General features: G+C 33.8%; 6 protein-coding genes across 6 annotated transcripts; 4 read left to right on the forward strand and 2 right to left on the reverse strand.

The window, feature by feature from the left end:
• Positions 1 to 1683: 1683 nt before the first annotated feature.
• Positions 1684 to 7055, reverse strand: MED28 (mediator complex subunit 28). The gene is made up of 4 exons (XM_018537843.1): positions 6598 to 7055; positions 5383 to 5734; positions 5119 to 5318; positions 1684 to 1964 (listed from the first exon to the last, which is right to left on the reverse strand). Exons 1-4 carry the CDS (start codon positions 6655 to 6657, stop codon positions 1752 to 1754), a joined length of 825 nt encoding a protein of 274 aa, XP_018393345.1. The 5' UTR covers positions 6658 to 7055; the 3' UTR covers positions 1684 to 1751.
• A 457-nt stretch (positions 7056 to 7512) lies between these two features.
• On the forward strand, positions 7513 to 8176 carry LOC108772317 (anaphase-promoting complex subunit 13). Its single transcript, XM_018537836.1, has 2 exons — positions 7513 to 7664; positions 7899 to 8176. Exon 2 carries the CDS (start codon positions 7927 to 7929, stop codon positions 8161 to 8163), a length of 237 nt encoding a protein of 78 aa, XP_018393338.1. The 5' UTR covers positions 7513 to 7664; positions 7899 to 7926; the 3' UTR covers positions 8164 to 8176.
• Positions 8147 to 9151, forward strand: LOC108772316 (AN1-type zinc finger protein 1). Its single transcript, XM_018537835.1, has 2 exons — positions 8147 to 8660; positions 8762 to 9151. The coding sequence occupies exons 1-2, from the start codon at positions 8238 to 8240 to the stop codon at positions 9149 to 9151; spliced, it is 813 nt and encodes a 270-aa protein (XP_018393337.1). The 5' UTR covers positions 8147 to 8237.
• A 2114-nt stretch (positions 9152 to 11265) lies between these two features.
• LOC108772324 (tetraspanin-33) lies at positions 11266 to 13923 on the reverse strand. The gene is made up of 5 exons (XM_018537844.1): positions 13666 to 13923; positions 12642 to 12845; positions 12392 to 12565; positions 12147 to 12278; positions 11266 to 11594 (listed from the first exon to the last, which is right to left on the reverse strand). Exons 1-5 carry the CDS (start codon positions 13753 to 13755, stop codon positions 11358 to 11360), a joined length of 837 nt encoding a protein of 278 aa, XP_018393346.1. The 5' UTR covers positions 13756 to 13923; the 3' UTR covers positions 11266 to 11357.
• A 578-nt stretch (positions 13924 to 14501) lies between these two features.
• Brd8 (Bromodomain containing 8) lies at positions 14502 to 19804 on the forward strand. The gene is made up of 5 exons (XM_018537849.1): positions 14502 to 14746; positions 15552 to 16874; positions 16995 to 17618; positions 17673 to 18847; positions 19369 to 19804. The coding sequence occupies exons 1-5, from the start codon at positions 14728 to 14730 to the stop codon at positions 19543 to 19545; spliced, it is 3318 nt and encodes a 1105-aa protein (XP_018393351.1). The 5' UTR covers positions 14502 to 14727; the 3' UTR covers positions 19546 to 19804.
• Positions 19805 to 20057: 253 nt separating this feature from the next.
• Positions 20058 to 21392, forward strand: LOC108772308 (uncharacterized). Its single transcript, XM_018537825.1, has 3 exons — positions 20058 to 20329; positions 20406 to 20625; positions 21118 to 21392. The coding sequence occupies exons 1-3, from the start codon at positions 20201 to 20203 to the stop codon at positions 21390 to 21392; spliced, it is 624 nt and encodes a 207-aa protein (XP_018393327.1). The 5' UTR covers positions 20058 to 20200.
• Positions 21393 to 22194: the final 802 nt, after the last annotated feature.

Here is a 22194-nt window from a genome sequence, read left to right on the forward strand (position 1 = left end):
GTGCATACAATATAATATTGTACAGAATGAAAGTGTTCCATATGTTGTATGTATATGAATACATCATTTAAAAAATAACGAGTAATATAAGCATTCTGTCCTGAGCTTGTAAAAGACAATATATAAAAATTGCCTATTAATAGAAAAAATAGATTTATTTTTATCATATTAAATCGATAATTCATATATAAAATATTTCTTTTGGTTATCATATTACATGAAAAACAAACATAAAATTTGCTACCCCCATTGTACAATGTTTTCAAGTACTATCTACATTCTAACTATATAAACATAAATAATTGTAAATAAAACTAACACTTTTTAAGTAACTTTTTTTTTAATAATTGTTTTAATTATGTATAAATATTAATTTTTTATTTAAACTAAAATTTAATTATTCTACAATGTATTGCGGTATAAAATTATCGTACATGTTTTATCTTAGTAAAGTGCTTTACCTTATATGTGCGTTTATAAAACACATCGCGAAAGTATTTACAAAAAGTACAATAATGTGTGTTGGTACAAATTATTAATCAAATAATTAAAAATGATATAAAACTAAAAATATGTTAATAAAGACAGTAAAACGTTTAGAATTTTTGAAAAATCTTGATTACATTTTAAGATTTGTTTTATGTGTATTAATGCTATCTAATGCTATCTAATGAGTGTATATTACAATTATACACACGGAATATGTCACTTTAAAGAATTTATGTAAACATGGATAAAAATTTTAAGTTTGTACGTAAATGTTCAGGATAGAAATGCTTATATTAGTGCGACCAACAAACGTAATATTCATTTTGATTTTGCACAGTACACTAGGTAATGTACATTTTATTGATATCGCACAAACAGTATATTTGATAGGTGTCCAAAGGCACTGCAGAAGCGATGAACGCAGTTTATTATAAAAGTCGGCGATCTCAGAGAATATAAACTAACGATGTAGTATAAAGAAATAGGAAGATATCCTTATCCTTAGTGTACAAGTAAAAGTATCGTGTTGCTCACATCTCACATAATCACGTTGTTATGTACAATTTATTGCCGCTTTAGTTGCAACGTATTATCATATTTTTGTCACTCTATGTTGCAATTTTACATTTTCCACGTAAGCTCGCCTCCATCTTACGATTTCTGCGACTAGTACAAAGAATACAAAATGTCTGTCTTTCGCGTACAGAACAGTTTTAGAAGGAATGCGAAAGAATGTTCGTAACGTCAATTCAAAACTGAATCACAATAAAACTGGCACTACTAAAATGCGTTTACCATGGAGACTTCAATAAGCTCGTAAATTATATAATATTTGTATGCATTGTTGTGTCTATTTCCACAATATAACAGTAACGCATATCAACTGCACTTTAATTATCAGTATTTTCATCACTATCATTATCATTAATATAGCACATTCAAATCAACAATCCGACATCGAACACAACCTCATAACAACCAAATGTGCTTGACCTTGGAAATACAAAACATAGTCTCTCTCTCTCTTCCAGAAGAAGAAATTAAAAGTGCCACACATATTATGTGCAAGGCGGAGGAGGCTGCTGTTGCGGAGAGGGAAGGGGCGCCGCCGCAGCAGCTGCGACTGCGGCAGCAGCAGCGTAGGACGACGGGTCTGAGGGATCGAGAAGCGGTGGCGGCGGCGGTAGGCCGCTGCCACCGCCGCCTCTTCCTCTACCTCGGCCTCTTCCACGACCCCGGCCCCGGCCCCTCCCCCTTCCGCGTCAACTCCGCCTCTCTGGCATCCCTATGTTGCTCGTTGTCTTTTCAAGGTAGGCCAAGGGCCCTTGCAGAGCGCTACTGCCCATCCCGCCGACCGGGAACCCAGTTGCTCTGCCACCTACACCACCCTGTGCCATGAACATGCCCTGCTGATTGACTGGCACACCAACACCTTGAAGGCCTGACGTAGGCGGGCCACCAGAACCCTGTTGCACCTGCAAAGTCACATCAAATGAAGATGTATCATGAGAACCGATACACAACGATGATGTTTTCTATGTATGAGTGCAGCAGAAAGATGTAATACAGCGAAAATAATAAGCTTTCATTCAATGTTTACATTTTAGTTTTTGATATAATATAGAAAAGAACTATACGAATTACTCTATTATACTTTCATGAAATAGCTATTTAATAATACGCTTTACATGCATGTATATACGTTCAAAAAGATAGACAATAATCGAAGTCAGATTTATCGGGAATGACAATAAGTAGGCGAGGGAAATAAAAGAAAGCACAATATTTTTTTCTAGTTTTTTTTTGCTATGAACAAAGATATTTATTCTGCCGTAATATCTATTTATGAGTTCAAACAACGTGAGTGAAATAGTATCTCCCAGATTGCAATAGCTATAATGCTTTTCTTATGAGTTATTTTCAAATTTAATATTTAAATGTTCTATATATTATTATTTATCATATAGATATGTGTAAAGAAACAGGGTTACACAATGAAACTTCGACATTTTTTAATGTTGAAAGAAACGCATACAGATACATGTTTTGGGATATTTTTATTATAAAGAACAAATGGAAATTATTTACAAAAGATTATCAAACTTTCACATAAACATTTTAGTGATATGAAGGATATCGATTTTATTTCATGCCAAATACGCTGTAACATGTTATTAACTATGGTGTTAATGGTGATCACAATTCGATTGCGCAAAATATTCACGTTTAACACATTGGTGAAGTAAACTGAAAATGTTGCACTTAATTCTTAACAGACTTGTAAACTCCAATGAGGGAGCGCTTTGTCTTGTTAGAACACAATATTTAGATATAAGTGTATAATTTGTGGAAATACACAATTCTAGCATGTTCAGATAATTATTAGGCTAATTCTACAATGTGCTTTTTGTTTCCTGTTTCTTGCCGTTTGTCTCTTGCCTTTTTGATCAAGAAGGTAAGAGATAAACAGCAAGAAATAGAAAACAAAAAGCACATTGTAGAATTAGCCTAACAAATTAGCCTTAGAGTAACACAGTGTTAGAGCACAAAAAAATGGTCCGATATTTATGTTTTCTTTTATTGGAACTTACGAGTTAAATGTTAAATATAATTAAATGAATATTTTGCGCAAATCGAATTATGACTACTATTGGCATCATAACTAATGACATGTTGCAGTATACTTGGAATGAAAATGAATTCCATCTCAAAATTTTTCGTATTATTAAAAATGTTGATATAAAAATTTGGTAATTTTTTGTAAGAAACTCTTTTAGTTATTTTTTACAATAAAAATAGTCAGAAATATGTATGTGTGTTCGTTTTTATTTTGTATCATTTTAAAATATCGAAAATTCATTATGCACACTTTGTATACCTTTTATTTAGACATACATATTATATTAAATTACTTGCGAACAAAATTTGACAATAGTTATTTTAATTTAAGTAACAATGTTTTGTTACCCATTTTCATAATTATAGAATGCAATTTACGTAACATTACTTAATGCGCATGCATACAATATCTACATGCAAAAGAGTGAACCTCTTATATACATATGTATATTTTTTCTATGAATACAGAAATATGACGCTAATAAATGTTACTCATAAGACAAAAATATTAAAAAAAAAATAGACTGAAAAATTATATATTCATCTCTATACGTTTATAGTTTTGTTACTTCTCTCTTTATATACATATCTAATCTTTAAATAATTTTTAAATATAGGTCTTTCTCTTTCTTTCTCTCTCTTACAAAATGATGTCAAATGTACAGATGATCATTAGGTCCTATTAATATGAAGTATATCAATTATGAATACTCCTAAGTTTTATTGTTGCCATTAACAGATTACATATTTTTTGTCTTTTTTTAAATAACTATTTGTACATTATCGTTTATTATTTTGGCACCATTTTACAACAGTTTGTACATACAGTTAATCTTTCGATATACTTAATGAAAATTTATATTTTTTTATATATATTTTTACATCATAATTATAAGAAAAGCATTTTAAAATTAATTTCTCTTTTGTACAATATATTTCTTTGTTCATATAAAATTGTATAAGGCACTGATATTACACAGCATTATAATTGTCGCGCGTATGTGGCAAACCAACTGTCTCGACTATTCAATAATTAAAAGAAATTATTCAACATTCTACAGTAATTTCAGTCATCAAAAAGAAAAAATGTATTAACTTAATAACATAACATGATTCTAATATAAATGTGATTCTCTGCACACGTGCATTTCCTTTCGCACAGACGTACTCAGTACTCACACATATAAACAGTCACGCATCTCAGAATAACAGAAACTTATCTGTATGTATAAATCACAAAATGTTAACTGGTAACTGTAGTAAATGTATTTCAGACCTATCCAATTTTAGCTGCAAAGTCAAAATGTAAAGCCATTGACGCAAACAATGTGAGACTTTGAGGATTGTATATAAAGTGTTAATAAGTATATAAGTGACAAGGGTCTGGGCGTCGCTCAAACATTTATTAATTTACACTCCTCGAAATTTTATCCACATTAAATTTTTTTGCATCATTGGCTCATTTTGACTTCGGAGCTAAAATTAGACCAGCCTGATTGTATACATTGATTACAGCAGACTACAGTAAGTGAAACATTTCATGAGTCAATATTTTGATTGTGATATAAATACATATAAATATATAGAAATATATACATTATAATATATGCACTGTCTATATTATAATTATATACCATATTTACACTGATATATATTATTATAAAAGAGCCAATCTCTTGATATAAATATAACTGCATAATACAAGAATATAGATTTAACATCAAAATCTCGTTAAAATCTCGATAAATAAATTATGTGAATAATTTATAGATTTAAATGATTACATGAAAAAAAATGCTTATTGACGAAGTTATAGGAAATTCTATGTCATAATCTTCATTTATATAATCTTCACATCAGTTTCACACTTTTCAATCGTACTATCAATCGCTTCACACACTTTTTCTTCACTTTCCTTTCAATTATTAAAAAAGTATCTTTTCAATATCAAATTTAACAACAATCTACCCGAAAAATAGAAAAATTTTAGCTTTGGCATTACTTAAATACCTGTGGTTGCAACGAATGTTGCATTTGCTGCTGCAATTGTTGCTGCAATTGTGGATGCTGCTGCTGCTGCTGTTGCTGCTGTAACTGCTGTTGCAATTGCTGCTGATGTTGCAGTATTTGCTGTTGTTGCTGTATCGAAGCATTACCACCGCCTCCTGTAGCCTGCTGATTTTGTCCGCTTTGATTTCCATTGGGTAATCCTATTGGTAATATCAGTGTTATCAATTATTGAATCTGTTGTAATTATCATTAGTTTCATATTACCACTGGGCGCTGGGCCTTGAGCAGGTGACTGCGCCCATCCCTGTAAATCTGACAACATATTCTGCCAGACGGCAATCTTATCGTTATGTCTCTTTATCAATTCTTCTTTGCGTGCTAACTCCAGTTTCAGCTCATTGATTTCTTCCTTAACCAACATCTCGGGTTTCAACGCAGATAACAGAAATCTCTTTTGTAAAAAGAAAGCTTCCATTTGTCTGGCCAGGTCTATAAATCTCATGGTAGCCTGTTCTATTTCTGCGCGACCTTCATCTTTATCTACTGTCAAACCGCCAGATGCACCGGTTCCACTGTTGCCCAATCCCTCATCTTTTGTCAATATACTTAAACATTGCTGAAAAACAAAATAAATGCTATTCAATAATATAATCTACTACTGTTTAACATCTTGTCAATATTAAATCAGCCAATTTACAGTATGGTTCTCTCGTCTCATATTCAAATATTATTTTTTAAAAATTTAAGGTCATCTTAACCATAATGTATATCATATTCCAAGAAACTTCTTTGTAAAATTTATTACTTTGATTTAATTTATACTAATGAGGACCTAAACAAAAGATCAAAACATTTATTTATATAAAAATGTTTGTAATAAGGCTCAATAAATTTAAAAGTAATGACAAAGAAAAAGAGCTACAAGCCAAAAAATTCGTTAAAATATACAATTGTTTGTAAATAAAAATTTTTTTCATTTGGTTAAAATTACATAGGTTAATAAGAAAAAATAGATAATAGACGTTTCGATCTCTATTAGGTCATTATCAATGTTACAAAGATGCAAGCTGTTAACAAATGTTTGAAATCATAGAATCATAAAATTACAAAAACATAAAAAAATATAAAATATATATATATATATATATGTATAAATAGATGTATAATCTCATTCGCTTAGTTAAAGTCGTATTCATTTCGGCACACCAGCAAGAATCCATAAAATAATGCATTCGTCTAGTTATAATTTTAACCAAATGACAATTCTTATTTACAAACAATTGTATATTTTAACGAATTTTTGACTCGTAGCCCTTTTACTTTTTCATTATGTTTATTTATATTATTGTATAATTTCTAATAAAGTTATCCACAATTCACACGAACGACTATAAGTGTTGACTCACATTGGCATTATTTATACTTACGAATGACACTCAATTAATAATAATATGGAGCAATATAAAATGACTGTACTACCTGAAACGATTCTTCGAACTCGTCGACGAGGTTACCGCTGCTGTTGGTCGGCGTCGCCATTACGATGTTATAGCCACGTGGAACCGCGCGCGAAAATAATTATCCCGACTTCGTTATCTCGATTGATTACCTTGATCTCGCGGAAATACGCGAACTCTTTTCGCACGCAACATACGATCGTTATGATCTCTTCCCGCCGATTTGCCACTTCTTCTTTTTCTTTAATTAATGGCTCCCGCTTCCAAACAGTAAATAGGAGGTCGATACAGCCAGATCATGTCCGAAATGAAATTCTTTATAAAAATGTAAAACTTAATAATATAAGCAATAGACTGCCGTGCAAAGCGGAGCGTCCAACGTGGAGCTAAATGCTTACACTAAATAACCTCACTTCTTAATTTATGGCTCCTCTCCTGCCTCCTTGAAGTGGAGGCAATACGACCAAATCACGTCTTATAGTAATGTGGCAGGACTTTGATTTGGTAGGAATACAGAATGTCCTGATCTGAAATCGACGCTTCGAGACGGAGAATTTGCCGTCTTCGCCTCGCTTAACACAACTGAACACAATCTAAAAAGGTTGTGTTCCTCACGGAGGGACGGAGGGGACACCGGGACAAGCGATATACGAGGGATGTGTCCCAAAATTGTTTGCCAACGGATTCAGCAGTTGAGTGAGCGCTCGCTGTTAATTGGTATATTCTTTTAGATCATCCAATCAGAATTTTAGATCTAGAAAAATGCACCAATAACAGCGAGCGCTTATTCAACTGTTGAGTCCACTGAACACACCTATGATTATATGTGGATCAGCCTTGATTCTTGATTAAATACATTTGTCCAATCCTAAAATCAGTAGCAATCATTTCCCGTCTGGCGTTTATTATTATTTTGTTATTTCATGCTCATGATCTTGCGAATTTTGCCCATGATATATGTTTTGTGTCACGATTTTGCCCAAGTTTTACTGATGTTTCTGTTGATCTTGTGAAATCTTGAAGCATACATGGTTAAGTAAAAATAACGAATATATATAAATCAGGAATTTTCGAATTTTTTATTTGGTGGTGAGTATTCAGAAATTGCCTAAATCACCTGCCAATTGTTGAAAATGAAAGTCAATAATTACAATTTGCTTGTTATGAATCTCGAAAGTTCTAATTCTTATTTTTTATATTATAATTTTCTTTTATACTTTTATATTTTTCTTTCTTTTATACTATAATTTGTATTTATTAAAACAATATGAAATTCATTAATCTCTTGAGATAGTATTGTAAGTACAACAATGTTTTCTCAAGCCTAAGTGTGTTGACTGTCGTTTACGGGATGGACAGTCAGGTGTGTGGAGACGGCAGGTTGATAGATGTAATTGACGAAGGCTGGCGCAAGGAACGTCTACCCATTGATGACATCTCGACGCCAGTAGCTGAGCTACCAGATCCTGAAAGCGACAACGGCGATTCTCATATGACATTAAAGGAATTGGAGCAGAAATGGAATAATCTGGCATTAAGCTCTCTCAGTGATAATCATTTGCATTCTCCAACACCACTACATAACTAGATAAACTTTCAATTTCCCCAATTGTCAGAAAATACAATAAATTCAATATAATTTTGATTTGCTGCTGCACCACAATGGAATTTCCAGAGACTGGCAAACGTTGTTCAGTGAAAGATTGCAAATTGTTGGACTTTTTGCCATTTGTTTGCGAGCATTGTCAGGTAACTTTTTGTAAAGAGCATTTTAATATGGAATCACATGAGTGTTTGAAAACAGAGAATTTAAAATCTATTGTGGAACAATCGACAAGCTTCGTATGCTCTAAAGAATCTTGTCAGGATGCATCATCCATCGAGATGCCTTGTGTCAAGTGTAAACAGCATTTTTGCATAACACATAGACATCATGGATGCTTGGAGTTGAGTGAAGCAGAAAAGACACAAAAACTGAAGAAGTGGCAGATACCAAAGAAACAGTTTGCAGAAGCAAAAGCTATAGTCGATCAACAAATTGCAGACAGTTTGAAGAAATCCAAAAATACGGCATTGGCAAATAAAGTGTGTTATTTTTATGAACCGTAAATACTTTTATATGATAGAAATATCAACGCACATAAATTCTTTTTCCTCTAACAAATTCAATCTTTTTCTGTTTGCAGGTACAACTTATGCGTGTAAAATGTTCTGCAATTGGTCCTAAAAATGTACCAACGAGCGAAAGAAGTTACTTTCTTGTACATTTACCACTGACAGTAAAAAATAAACACATAGGTACTTCGAAAGGGACCTTTGTTAGTACAAACTGGACGATTGGCAAGTGTATAGATTCAATAGCAGACACACTTAAAGTTCCCAACAATAATGATACAACCACCACGAATAAGTTAAAACTATTCCGTCATTCTACCGGAAATTTGATATGCAGCAAAATGGATACACCTTTAACGAAATTATTTGAAGATTTGGCTATTTTCGATGGAGAACGAGTTATTCTGGAATATTCTGATAATGTACCTGATAATGTAATAGATCCATCTTTATATAAATAAGTATTGTATGTATGTATATTACTTTTATTGTAATGAAATTTGAAATTAAATTAAAAAATAACAGGTAATATAATTTACTAACTACACAACTATCGAAACGGTGTACTTTATGTTATATTATGATATACAGGATTTTATGCAATTTTGTTATGTAATTTGATGTATCGATAATGGCAAAAAAAAAAACAGCTCTTAGAATAATACTTGTTTATTACAAACTAGAAGGTTTTATATCAGTTTTACATTTATTCTTGACAAAGAGACACCTAAATGCATTAAATAAATCATTTATACCAGATTATTGTCAGATTTGTTTAAAATAAAAGAGTAACGATATTCTGACTTTTTGGCACTGGACGTTTCTTGTTTCATACACATGAATTATGCTAATGCAGCGACAGAGAAGTATAAATTAGTTCATATATTCAAATAAATGTGCGTTCATTCATAGTTTTACAAGATATGGCATCGCATACACTACAAGTGAATGAGAATTACCATTAAGAATTATCAGTACTGTAAGTTCAACAGTGCACGTACATTCACTTATTTATAGAATAACAATACGTTTGTAAACATTAATTACAAAAGAAAAAGAAGTAAAAATTGCTTATATGTGTTACCCTAATAATGAAATGCATTTAATAATATAGAAGAAAGACAAGTCAATAACATTTACACCTAGCTAGTAGAGCAAATTAATATTTTAAGATTAATTTACAAAATGATATTCATATCTAATCTCAAATTCATTATGTTCTAACTTACATATTTCAATGGAAGTAACATATGTGTGAAAATGTGTACTCTGATGTTATCTGAACTCTTTTATGCCCATTTCTACCAATTTAATCTTGGTTTAACTCTTCATATTTTTTTTAGTTCTAAGAATTAAAAAAGGATAAGAAGTAAATTAAACCAGGATTAAACTAAATCTATATTAGTAGAAATAGATATCAGTCCCGAAATATAATAGGTGTAACGAACTTTAAACCGAAAGAAATTGACAAATCACAGTCAATAATTCTCTTCATATCTAATTGTGATTGATCAACATCTTATAGCTTACAGTTTATTACATCTATTATTTTGGGATTTATATATAAAATAAGCTTTTATTTCACTTGTTATAAGCCTGGATTTTTATTTTCTGGTTAACTTATCATTAGATGGTTAGACTCAATCTATATCCATTGGGCTTCATCTATAATGTCATGGATGAAACCTATTTGGTGTAGCATTAGATTAAATTTAATCACAAATTAACCAGATAATGAAAAATTGGGCCTTAATAGTACATCAATATTACCATTAAAACAATGTTGTGTCAATGTGCTGAAAATGATGGATTATACACTGTAACAAACTATCTCACGCTAGAAAGACAAGATGATATCAGATCTGAAGATCTTAATTTAAGCAAATTGCCTCTATATATTGCACAAAGTACATTGAAATTCTGATAAAAGAAAAAAAATGAAAATTTACAAATTGGCTCGTGGAAGAAACAACATTTAAGGAACAAATATTATCATGAAATACAGCAATTTTTCTATAACATTATTATGTAACGTAATGCAATGTAATGCATCGTAACATGCTTATAAAATGCATATTACAGAATTTATCATGGAATTAAATATCTCTCTCACTTTTGTCTTTAACTCATTTTAGAGTTAGTCGTATGTACAGGCGAATGCATTAATCGTGTCCATTCACAAGAACATAATCGCATAGTATATAACTCGCCGATGCAAGCGCGATACATTTAAGTCATGCAATTAACTACAAAAGGTAAGTGAGAAAGTATGTTTTCCTGAGTATTAAAAAAAGAGCTTTTACCACTATAAACGCACATGGACACTATTTTTGCACCCGCGTGTATACATAATCTTTATGCAAGATTTTTATTGATGCCTCTTATCGTGAATACATCCTCTAGCGTCACAAAGAAGGCCGGTCAATCGCCGATGACGTATTATCCTTTACTCACGTACATGTGAAAGATATTCTTGAAATAAAGGATGAGTTTGATGAGGGACAAAATGCACAATATGTATAAAGAGATCGCAAAAATGACGAGCAATGCCATTCGCGCGTTTATATTTGTCTCTGTGTCCTGCAAACCGCGCGATCGCCCGCTGCTGGCCACCTGCCTGTTGGCCGCAGAATGTATCTGGTAACGGTAGGTGGCCTGAAGTCAAGCTCAAGAATGCCAGCGGGACTTCTGGAGCTCGATCTGGCCTTCCAGAGTTTTTGCAAGATAGATCACGAAGAGCTGGCTGAGCGCAATGGCTAGAGCAATGCCAGCTATCGCGTAGAGATTACGTTCTGCCCAGGTACGTACGATTTCGATACATCCGTTAGTCCACACCTTTTTACCCGCTTCCGACACTGGTAACATCTGGACCTTGTAGCCACACATTATATTTACAAGTCCACTCTAAAAATTGAAATGATCTTATTTGTAAACTTCTCATTAAGTGCTTTACAATGTTGTAAGATGCTTATGATATTAATTGGGTGCTTTCCAGGACAAAATCAGACACTGTGTAACACAGAGAATCGTTTCATCCTCGTTTAACGTAAACAACAAGGATGCAATGATTCACTGTGTTACACAGTGTCTACTTGTGTCGTAGTTGGAAAGTAGCCATTATTATTAATTGATAATAATGTTAATTTAATTGGAATATTATTAATAAATGCTCAGTTATTAATATACGCTCAATTTAATTGTAATATTATTTCTACTTCATTTTATGCTTGTGTTTCAAGTAATCGGACGATAGTAATCGGTGCACAGTTTATGTATAAATAACGGAAAATATGTGTTTAAAACTAAGATATAAATATTGAACATCAAGATTTAGCCTTCTCTGGACTTATTTGTATACTAGCAGTAAATATATAATTAAAAATGTCTTTCCAAGATAAAATGTCTTTCAATTATTTTTGACTTTCTATGTACAGATGCAATAAATAATATACGTACGGATATATCAGTAGAATTTATGCAACAAGAGAATGGTACACCGCAACGTTCTACACTAGGGCTGGTGCAATTAAAATATTCATTCTTCCCCCAATCCAAGTATCCCTCTTGACTCAAACCACAGCATCTGAACTGCAATATAAAATTTTATAAATATTTTACTTATATGTACGACATTGAATGACTCGTATAAATATAAGAAACATATTTTTATCATTATTAATCATTTTATTCGTGATTTTTACCTCTTGTTGACCAAAATCAATGAAATTTTGCAGATCTGGATCTTCTCTATACGTCTGAATTATTTTGTCCGTAAAAGATTCTTCTAATAGAGACTGCAATGTGTGTGGAAATACAAAACCAACGATCGCCACACCCATCTCCAAGAGGAAGAACACCAAAAGACATAGCGAGTACTAAAAAATCATTCGATAAGTCAATCAAGTTTTTTGCGCCACTTGTAGAAAATATTCTGTATAAAAAAAAACTAACAAATTTAAGAAGGCATGTATTTTCACGAAGGGCCCCTACACATCCTGCAAAACTAACGACAAAGACTACTCCGCCGGCTATCAGCATCACCAGAGAAATGTTTAAGACCACATCATAAACGTTTTCTACCCTGACGGATCCAGTTGCCTGCCATTTATCCACAAATGCATAGAGACCTACGCCAATTAATAGTCCACCAAACAGCTAGACACAAAGAAAATTATTTTTGTCTATCATCATTTTATTTGATCATATCATTTCTTTAACTTTTGTTCTACTTCTTTAGTATCTAGATCTAGACACTCTGATATTTAAATTTAGCTGGGTTACTGATGTTGATAGATTCAAACCCAACACAAACATATCTTTCCCAGCTTACCTTTTAGGACACAGTCAACACAAACATCATTCATATTCTTGACATTCATGAATAAATCCTTATCTATAGTTTACTTATTGTATTTTCTGCTTTTTACTTTTTACCTCTTGCTTTTTTGCTTCATCTTATTTCTTTGCTTTTTTTTTCTCCCAAAACAAATTCTAATCTATACACTTTGTTTCCTGTTCCTTGCCTTTGCTTTTCACCTTTTTTTCTCTTTAGGACAGTTTCATTGATAATCTTATATCTTGTTTCTTATCTCCTTTGACATTTGTAATTTTTTCTTCAACAACAAAAAAAGAAGAAACAAAATAAAAGGCAAGAGGTAAAAAGTAATAAAAAAAAACAGCAACAGAGGAAAAGAAACAACAAACGCATTGTAGAAGCAGGCTTAAAAAAGTTGACAAACATTGAAAGAAACAAAATACAGATTACAAGAAACGCGATTACTGATACAACGTCGTAAAGAGGAGAAAGTTAAGAAACAAAAATACATTGTAAATTAGACTCAACAAAGACAGAATGACTTGTGTGGACTGTCTCTTGAAAGAAAAGCAGCTTATATTTTGTCTTGGAAAAAATTGCGAATTTCATTTGCGTGTATAGAAAGATAAAAAAAAAAAACAGAAGAACCAAATCGCTCACCCAAAAAACGAAATTCAGCATGAAGATCATGTACTTCACGCACGAACTGACGTACGTGAAATTGTTGCCTCGTCTGCGATAATACATCATTATGTGGTGACAAGTATTCGACGAATTTCACAAAATGATCGGCGTCTCCGAGACGAACTCTCGGTACGGCGTCACTTGAACGTTCGTTTCACTCGTTGTATCAACTCACAACGATGCGGCACAGCATGTATCGACACATACTTCAACAGCTTCTACTCCTTCCGCCATTACGACGTTTGAGACGTTTCTCATGGTTTCCCTAGGTTTCCTAAACTCGTAACGTTCCTGCGTTCCATCGCACGAATCACGATCAGCTGTCCATTCCGTGTTCCGTGATAACACATGCAGATGGCAAATTCGGTAGAGACTGCACTAGCATGCACTAGTTCGCACTTGTTTAATAAAAGAAGAAAGGCCGAAAGTTAAAAATTATGTGAACATCGTGAATAATACTCGGACAAGAGGTATCTATTTAATTTATCATATATAATTAATTATATATGATAAAAAAAACAAATATATATAATAACAAATTTTATAATGAAAATATTTTTATATTAGTTTCAATAATGGCGGAATAACACTCGCTGTTCAGTGTAGCACCAACTTTAATGCTGCACCAGGACAAGTCAAATCAATCCAGTGTAGTAACTAGTACTGTAGTGCAGTACTGCAGTGTAGTTTTGCACTCGCACCGTGTCAGTGCAAATGTATCGAATGTGCCTGTCACTGTCATCATCTGTCACCCCGAATGTGCCGAATTCGTTATAGCCTTACAACTTACAACTTTTGTCTGAAACATTTTTTCCTAAAATACATTGTTTATGAGATATTTCGGTGTATCCAGACTTTTGGTACACCCTGTATATCATCATATATCATTCCGCGGAAGTATCGGAATTGGAATTCGTTATTCTGTTTCTTTTCAAGGAGTTGTGGCAAAGTACGAACAGTGACGAATTATTCGCCAAATTGAAGTTGCGCATATCTCATAAATCCCTCCGAGTTTAGAATCTTTTAGAAAGCAGAGCAATGGCATCGACGCAAGACAGTGAGTTCATTTTTAACATTTTCTACACTTTTTAGTATAGATGCTTTTATAGGTTAAGACGATTGTATTGAGTTTCAATGCATATTTTGACTTTAAATTATCAAATTTCAGATAATCTTATTCCACACTTGTCGTTACTGCTGGAATACACTAGTTTTATCTGCTTTAAAATTGATAGATACTCGGATAGATATCCTAAATGAAATCACGATATTGCTAACCTATATCACTATACAAAGAGGTCCGTATTCAGAACGTGTTTGTATTGATAAAAGCGCGCTTTTATTTCTGAAATTCTACACTATGCGTAACGTAAACTATAGCATGTTAGACCGCTAACATCGTTCTAAGCGCGTCCTGAATACGGGGGATTATGCCAACGTAAAAGAATTTTACTTGTGCAAATTCTGATTCTGTTTTAATTGCATTTTTTTCTGTTATTATATGTTTAATGTAAAATATATATTTAAAGATGACTTATGAGAAAAAAAAAATTAAGAAAAAAGTTAAATGAAGAAAAGAAATGTAACTGATGTATACATGTATATATATTTAATGTTTATATTCCAACTTTAAAGATACTCCACATTAAAAATTTTTGCCTTATGATTACTTATTAAGTTAATGAGATTAAAGTTACTTTTTATCATGATTTCCTATCATGATGCATGATATTTCTGTTATTTAATTTTTTATTTATATGAAAGATAATTAAATGGTATTTAATTAGAATTAAATTTAATCACTTTAGCATATATAAGCCAAGAAAAGGTAGATGGTATTTAATTAAGAACATAAATTTTAGGAATGAAACTCAAACGTACAAGCTCGAGTGACACATGGTCTACACGGGAACAATTATGCCTTGCATCAAGTGTACTGAAGTCTGGGGATCAGAATTGGATGAGTGTATCCAGATCATTGAAGCCGTTTGTTGAAAAAGAACCGTCACGGCCAGTAGACTGGTTCTCGCAAAAGTCATGTGCCATGCAATATGCATGTCTACTGGAAAATACTGATACACCGAAAAGAAAGAAGCGAGAAAGTGGCGAGACCACTAGTGAGTCCATAGTTAGAAAATTGACACAGGAGAGAATAGCCGAGTTAAGTCAGATTCTCAACCGTCAGAGGGACGAGTATCTACGACTCAAGACTGATATAAATCATCTTAAGTCTAGTGCAATAAGTGATGAGAAGTTGGAGAAGATGTGGCTCGATATACAACAGGAGGAACGCGAGACAGAGCAGAACGCACGGACTCACATGATGTGGCTGGCAAAACGTCAACAACAATTGAAACAGGATATGAGTTCACCATCTGTCTCAACTTCGATTATAAGTCAAACTCGTAAAGTAGTGGAAGGTACAACAGAGTTACTACAGGAATCCACTACGACAGAATCGTCGGCAGAGAACGACGAAGAAAAGAAAACTAACAGAGGTGGTAGATCTCCATTGCTGACAAGTCTACTGAAATCCCCCAGCCCGACCACTCAGACTGTACAGTCCTTTCCGTCCACTCCCGTTCAAGTGAGCTCGCCGACCATTACTAGTCTGCTTGGATCAAGTCCCAAAGTGCTAAACACACAGGTAGCACAAAATGTATCGCCACAGTTACAGCAGTTGGTCTCGACGGCTATAACCAGCGCAAATACGACACCAGAACGGCCGTCCATTGGTGCTCCTACGCTCTCTATGCTGTTGGAAATGCCAGCAAGTACACAGAGAGGCTCTTTATCAAATCTGCAAACAACTCCCACAGCAATTGTATCCCATGCACAACAGACAACAACGACTGTGGCTACTACCTCTGAAGTGCACAATTTACAGCAAGTTGCGCAATCACAAACTCAAGTCGAACAGGCTATCCAGAAGGAAACGATGGCAGCAACGACGATGTTGACAGTTCCAGCGACCGCCATCACTTCGACAAATATGTCAGTGTCAGAGAATATGCAGATGCAGATAATTGATCACATAGACGTGATGCATAAAGACATAATGGTAGATGTGATGGATAAGGATGAGATAAATGACATTATCGGCGACATCGAGGAATTGATTAAGGAAGAGATCAAAGAAGATATCCCCAATAGCTCACAGACGATGGACACGAGTGGCTCGACAACAATGACGACGACAACGATGACAACGACGACGACGACAACGACAACGACAACAACGATGACAACAACGACGACGACGATGACAACGACGACGGCGACGACGACGACGACGACGACGACGGCAACAGCAACGGCAACGGCAGTTATCAATAGTCCCGCCAATATGCCCGAACAAGCGACCGAAGTGCTGATAGCAACAACGGAACAAAGGCCGCAGTCAAGAGATGTAGATGAGGCCGTGTCGCTGTCCGATTCGCCGCAAAGCGAAATGGCAATTGAGGAGATCGATTCTAGTACTTCAAATATTGCCGAAATTATTGGAACCGTCGCCATAGATTCGCAAGAACCTAAAATTATTGTCACAGAGATCACACAGACCATACCAAATACATCAGAGACCAAATCCGAGACGAGTATGTGTGAAAAGAGGACGACTTTAACGGACCAGCTTGTTTCGAAGACAGAAATCAAAGATGAAGAAACTAGTAAGGATATTCCAATAGAAGAGAAACGATCAGATATTGAAACAAAATCTATGAACACCTTATCGAACGTAAAGATCGAGGATAATAACTCTAAACTTTTGGACGAAACGAAGGAAACAATAAACGAAATTGTGGAAGACGTGGAAGAGGAAGACGGGGAGGAAGAGGAAGAGGAGGAAGAAACGGAAATGACTGCGCCTGTTTATAAAGAATCGTCTGATAGCGTTAAAGAGTCGAAGGAACCAACAGAAGATACTGAAGGTAAACATAATGCGGGATTAGATCAATTAGAAATATATTTGGCGAAAATTACAGGGGATCAGCAGGACCTACCATCCGCGGAGATTGTCAGCATCTCTTCAGAGGTGACGAACGATCTACCCAGTGCCGAAGATACAGAGAAGTCGCAAGATATCAGCTTGATCCTGGAGGACGACGAGAGCAACCAAAGCATGGAAAATAAAAAGAAGAAAGCGGCGACAGAAGAGCAGATCGTCGAAAACACGATTGAAAATACAGAATCCTTAGAATCTTTTAAAGAGGAATCGACAAAAGAAAAGAATGTTGTAGAGATAAAGGAAGAGTCTTTGATAAAGTTACAGACAGAAGAAACGAACGAAGAAACGTTGGAGATGAGTACAGAGCTTAAGAATGTAAAGATCAAAGATTCCTCGGAAGACACTACAAGTTCCGGCTTACAGGATATAGAAGTTAAAGAGGAGGAGTCTGACAAAGAACCAACCGACGAAAACGAGGATATTAAACAAGTGACCGTAGAGGAAGTAAAAAGTGTCAAAAGCGAGCCAGTTGAGGCTACAGAAATAAACATTAAGAAAACAGAAAGTGCAGAAATCAAATCCGAGGAATCAAAAACCGAAACGAAATCAGAAGTTAGCAGTTTGTTTCACAGAAAGAGCCCACTTCACGATACATCGGAGGAAGACAAGAAAGAGAAAGTGGAAGTGAAGAAAGAGGAGAAAGAGGATGTCAAGAAAATCACGGAAGGTGAGCAGAGCGTAAAGAAGGAGATAGAATCTACAGTCGTGGAAGAACCCGGGGAATTGGACGAGGAGGAGTCCTCGTTGAGCAAATTGAGTAGCAACCGAGCGATGAAAACGTACTCTAAGAAGCAGAACGTTGCTGTGGACAGTGAACCAGAAAATGAAAGCACTGGAGAGGGCGCGGATTATCGTGCTTGGAAGAAATCGGTTTTGCTCGTCTACAATCGTTTGGCCACGCACAAATACGCGTCGGTGTTTCTCAGACCGATCACAGAAGACCAGGCACCCGGATATCATTCGGTGATCTTCCGACCGATGGATCTATCGACCATCAAGAAAAACATTGACAATGGCACGATTAGGACGACCACACATTTTCAGAGAGATGTCATGCTTATGTTCAAGAACGCGATCATGTACAACAAACATGATACGTTTATTTATAAAATGGCAATTTCAATGCAAGAGGAGAGTTTGCAACATATGCAGGTACAGAAAATATTCTGTTTGTTATTCACAACTCTAATTCAAACAATATTTTTTTGTTGCTAATGACTGCTGGTGTGCTTATTTTAAAATGTGTTAAGAAACTGATTAGAAAGGGAAGCAATACAGTACTAGTGAAAATATTGTTTGTCTTTTTTATTTTTTAAATCATACTCTCTCTCTCTTTTAGTACGCATTTTATTGTACTCTTTAAAATACCTTCCTTTGTGTATTTTCAGAAGAACTCTTTATCTGTACATGTCAGTTGACAAAACAGTTCCAATAATAGAAGTTGATTTCTACTTCTACTAGTATTTATTAGTTTTGATAAGATAAAAGAACTGACGTTCACACAGAAAACTGAAGTCGAGCATGTCTATTTTCTATTATCCGAACTACGGCACTGTAGTTCCCATAATAGGAACTCGGCTGACAATTTGAATATTTGGAACGAAGCATGAATTTGTTCGTATAAATGGAGTACAGATAACGGAGTTCTGTTTACTAATGTTATTTAATTTCAGATTTTGGTACAAGCAAAGGGAGAAGGAACGTTCCGGAGGGAGACCAGAACTGCTGCAAGTAGTAGTAGCGAGACAAACGAGAATAGCCTTAAGCGGAAACGAAGTCACATCACTCCGAGTCCCCACGATACCGATACTCCGCGCTCGAAAAAACGCAGAAAATCCGAGAACGATTAAAAACTCGATTAACAAATTGTACATAAAACTGTAAAAATGTGCTTATAAGAAAAAGGGAAATGTAGCAAAGAAGAATGATGGAGAATAGAGTCATATTTTTCAGGCATTGACAAAATATATATCAATGTTATATGAAAGTAACTGATATTCTTAATATATCTACAAAGAAAGCGTATGTGTGATATAATCATTATATAATGTTGATTTATCTCTCTCTTATTTTGTAAGGCCAATTTATGATACAACTATAGTACTCGCGTGCAACACAGTTCTGATAATTTTAAAACATTTAAATATTTATTTGATAGATTATAAAAAAGATAAAGGAATAAACAAATTTCTTCGTTGTCAAAGACATCGATTGTATTATTTTCTACAAACACGAAGTAAACAAAAATTTGACGAAAAATTAGTGAGTGTTAATGTTTTAGAATTAAGTTTATAAAAAAAATCAGTCGGTATCACAATGAATTTGACATGGTATATCAATATTATGAAAAAAACACTACACATCTCGTGTAACTTTTAACTGTCTGATTGATTATCCGAATATATATTATAAAAATTCGCCAGTATGTTGAAATAATAATTGTAAGATGCGATAAAATTGCGCGTCATAATTGCAACGGTGCTTGTATATATGTAAAATAAAAAGATGGGATACTATTGCGCTTGGGGAGACGCGAAGATGAGGTGCAGCTCCGAGGAGGAGGGTTATGAAAATCGTGCCACTGACATTGGAGAAAAGAGAGGAGGACGTGCCTCGAACATCCACGGAGAAGCTGTGAGCGAAGCATAACGAGAACAAGTATTGCATGAATGATGTGTACAAACTATAGAATGATGTTAATCGTTTAAAGCCATCCATTCCGACTCCACCGATCTCGGATGATACCGATCGACAATTCTGGGCAGAGGATGAGCTGAGCAGCTCAGAGTCGCGGCAGAAATTAACTGCAAGGAGAAAACGTCGGCATAGCGTTTCGTATAGGAATCGCACCGCGAACAAAAGTCGATCCCATGCTCCTCGTCCTTCGAATTCTAGCTCCGATTCGGTTAACGCGGAGACTTCGGCTAAAGGTAAATTCTAATGTATCTCTATTTTATAGTTCCATTTTTCATTGACATGCAAACAATAACATAACATCAATGTTACAATTTCATATTGAGCAATATAATTGTTATGTACATGTGTTATATTTATACTGTCTATGAATGAAATTATAACTAAATTATATTGATTATTTATAGTTGATGTTTTCCATATAAAAATTTAATACAGATAACTATACTTTTAATACTAAGAATAGATTATTAATTATAGTCAGTACTAATATTAAATTTCTATAAGAATTACTGGGAAATGAATGACACATATTATATTAATATTATAATTCCTCATTTAACAATATAATAGAGTGGTATGTAACACAGTAACAGTGTAGAGTTTAAAATTATACTATCAATATAATCTTACTATAAATTCGAGTATTAGGATACTCTTAATATTCACAATTCCTTAACATTATACTGAATAGGTACACTCATTTTCGGATGTATAATTATTTGTAGTTCGCAGAATACGAAGACGTTGGTTGAATTCTAAACTAGAAAAATTGCAATCGGGAAAAGCATCGTGCACCAGTACTGAGGAAACTGCTTGCACAATGAATAAAGTGGTCTCTTCAGATCATCAGGCTGCATCTACTTCTAGCTCGCGCCTCGAGAGTCGTGAATCACTTTTGTGGCAAAAAAATCATTGTGAACGAACGGATAACACATTACGAAACGTTAAAAAAGTCCGTCTGAAAAAAACACGTGATTCACCTAAATCTAAATCGAAATAAAACTACAATACACTGTTCCAGTAATTGTTATCATAATCGGAAAATTTATTCATAGAAAAGTTGTGTAAATATATGTTTTACTTCACCGTTATACATTATCTTAAAGAAACTATTTGAATTTATTCGAAATATACGAATTATTTACCAAAATGATCGAAATTCAATTTGCAAAATCTAATATAAATTTATAAATTTAATTCTATTTATATTATATTTATGGATTAACTTATTCATCGCTCGATTGTATCGAGGCAGAAAAAAACGCAGAACAAATGAATGATCTATTTTTTATATAGCAAGTTTGGTCACTTTTATTACACTAGGACTAGATAGTGCATACTAAAAGCTACTATACATGAAATTAGCAAAGTTAAATGTAAAAGCTTTAACAATTGTATACCTAATCCTAATAATGATACTGTCATGTTAACAAAATATATATATGCATTATTTTCGTTGTCATGCATTTATATAAAGATATTTTGTATAAAGCATATTTTAATGTACACTAATCTATACAGAGAAAAACATACTAAATTTTAATATCTAATTGTTTGAATACCAATACAACATTTATTTACATTTTGAAAATTATTAAGATAAATATTTACTAAATAAAAAATATAATAGTTAAATTAATAGAGTCGCCAAATAAATCTATGTTTTCATTTAATAACTATTCAAATAAATATTTATTAATATTTAGTATATATTTTTGGTGCCGAGTTTGAGGTTTATTAATAATTTTCATCGCGCCCGCCTAGATTCCTCTTGCGGCGCTAAATGGAACTGACGGTAGCAG

The sequence above is a fragment of the Cyphomyrmex costatus genome, unplaced genomic scaffold (genome assembly GCF_001594065.2).
Source record: "Cyphomyrmex costatus isolate MS0001 unplaced genomic scaffold, Ccosl1.0 scaffold1827, whole genome shotgun sequence".
Taxonomy (NCBI): Eukaryota; Metazoa; Arthropoda; class Insecta; order Hymenoptera; family Formicidae; genus Cyphomyrmex; species Cyphomyrmex costatus.

Excerpts from the sequence above, each read along its gene's own strand:
- LOC108772316 (XM_018537835.1), top strand. The coding sequence starts at position 8,238 with ATGGAATTTCCAGAGACTGGCAAACGTTGTTCAGTGAAAGATTGCAAA. Across the intron at positions 8,661-8,761 it reads ATACGGCATTGGCAAATAAA|GTACAACTTATGCGTGTAAA; the intron begins GTGTGTTATTTT and ends TTCTGTTTGCAG.
- MED28 (XM_018537843.1), bottom strand. The coding sequence starts at position 6,657 with ATGGCGACGCCGACCAACAGCAGCGGTAACCTCGTCGACGAGTTCGAA. Across the intron at positions 5,319-5,382 it reads TCAAGGCCCAGCGCCCAGTG|GATTACCCAATGGAAATCAA; the intron begins GTAATATGAAAC and ends TATTACCAATAG. Across the intron at positions 1,965-5,118 it reads AACATTCGTTGCAACCACAG|GTGCAACAGGGTTCTGGTGG; the intron begins GTATTTAAGTAA and ends GTGACTTTGCAG.
- LOC108772324 (XM_018537844.1), bottom strand. The coding sequence starts at position 13,755 with ATGATGTATTATCGCAGACGAGGCAACAATTTCACGTACGTCAGTTCG. Across the intron at positions 12,846-13,665 it reads TGCTGAATTTCGTTTTTTGG|CTGTTTGGTGGACTATTAAT; the intron begins GTGAGCGATTTG and ends CTTTGTGTCTAG. Across the intron at positions 12,279-12,391 it reads TTGATTTTGGTCAACAAGAG|TTCAGATGCTGTGGTTTGAG; the intron begins GTAAAAATCACG and ends TTTATATTGCAG.
- LOC108772317 (XM_018537836.1), top strand. The coding sequence starts at position 7,927 with ATGGACAGTCAGGTGTGTGGAGACGGCAGGTTGATAGATGTAATTGAC.
- LOC108772308 (XM_018537825.1), top strand. The coding sequence starts at position 20,201 with ATGGGATACTATTGCGCTTGGGGAGACGCGAAGATGAGGTGCAGCTCC. Across the intron at positions 20,330-20,405 it reads CGAACATCCACGGAGAAGCT|CCATCCATTCCGACTCCACC; the intron begins GTGAGCGAAGCA and ends AATCGTTTAAAG. Across the intron at positions 20,626-21,117 it reads CGCGGAGACTTCGGCTAAAG|TTCGCAGAATACGAAGACGT; the intron begins GTAAATTCTAAT and ends AATTATTTGTAG.
- Brd8 (XM_018537849.1), top strand. Across the intron at positions 17,619-17,672 it reads ACCAACAGAAGATACTGAAG|GGGATCAGCAGGACCTACCA; the intron begins GTAAACATAATG and ends CGAAAATTACAG. Across the intron at positions 18,848-19,368 it reads AGAGTTTGCAACATATGCAG|ATTTTGGTACAAGCAAAGGG; the intron begins GTACAGAAAATA and ends ATTTAATTTCAG.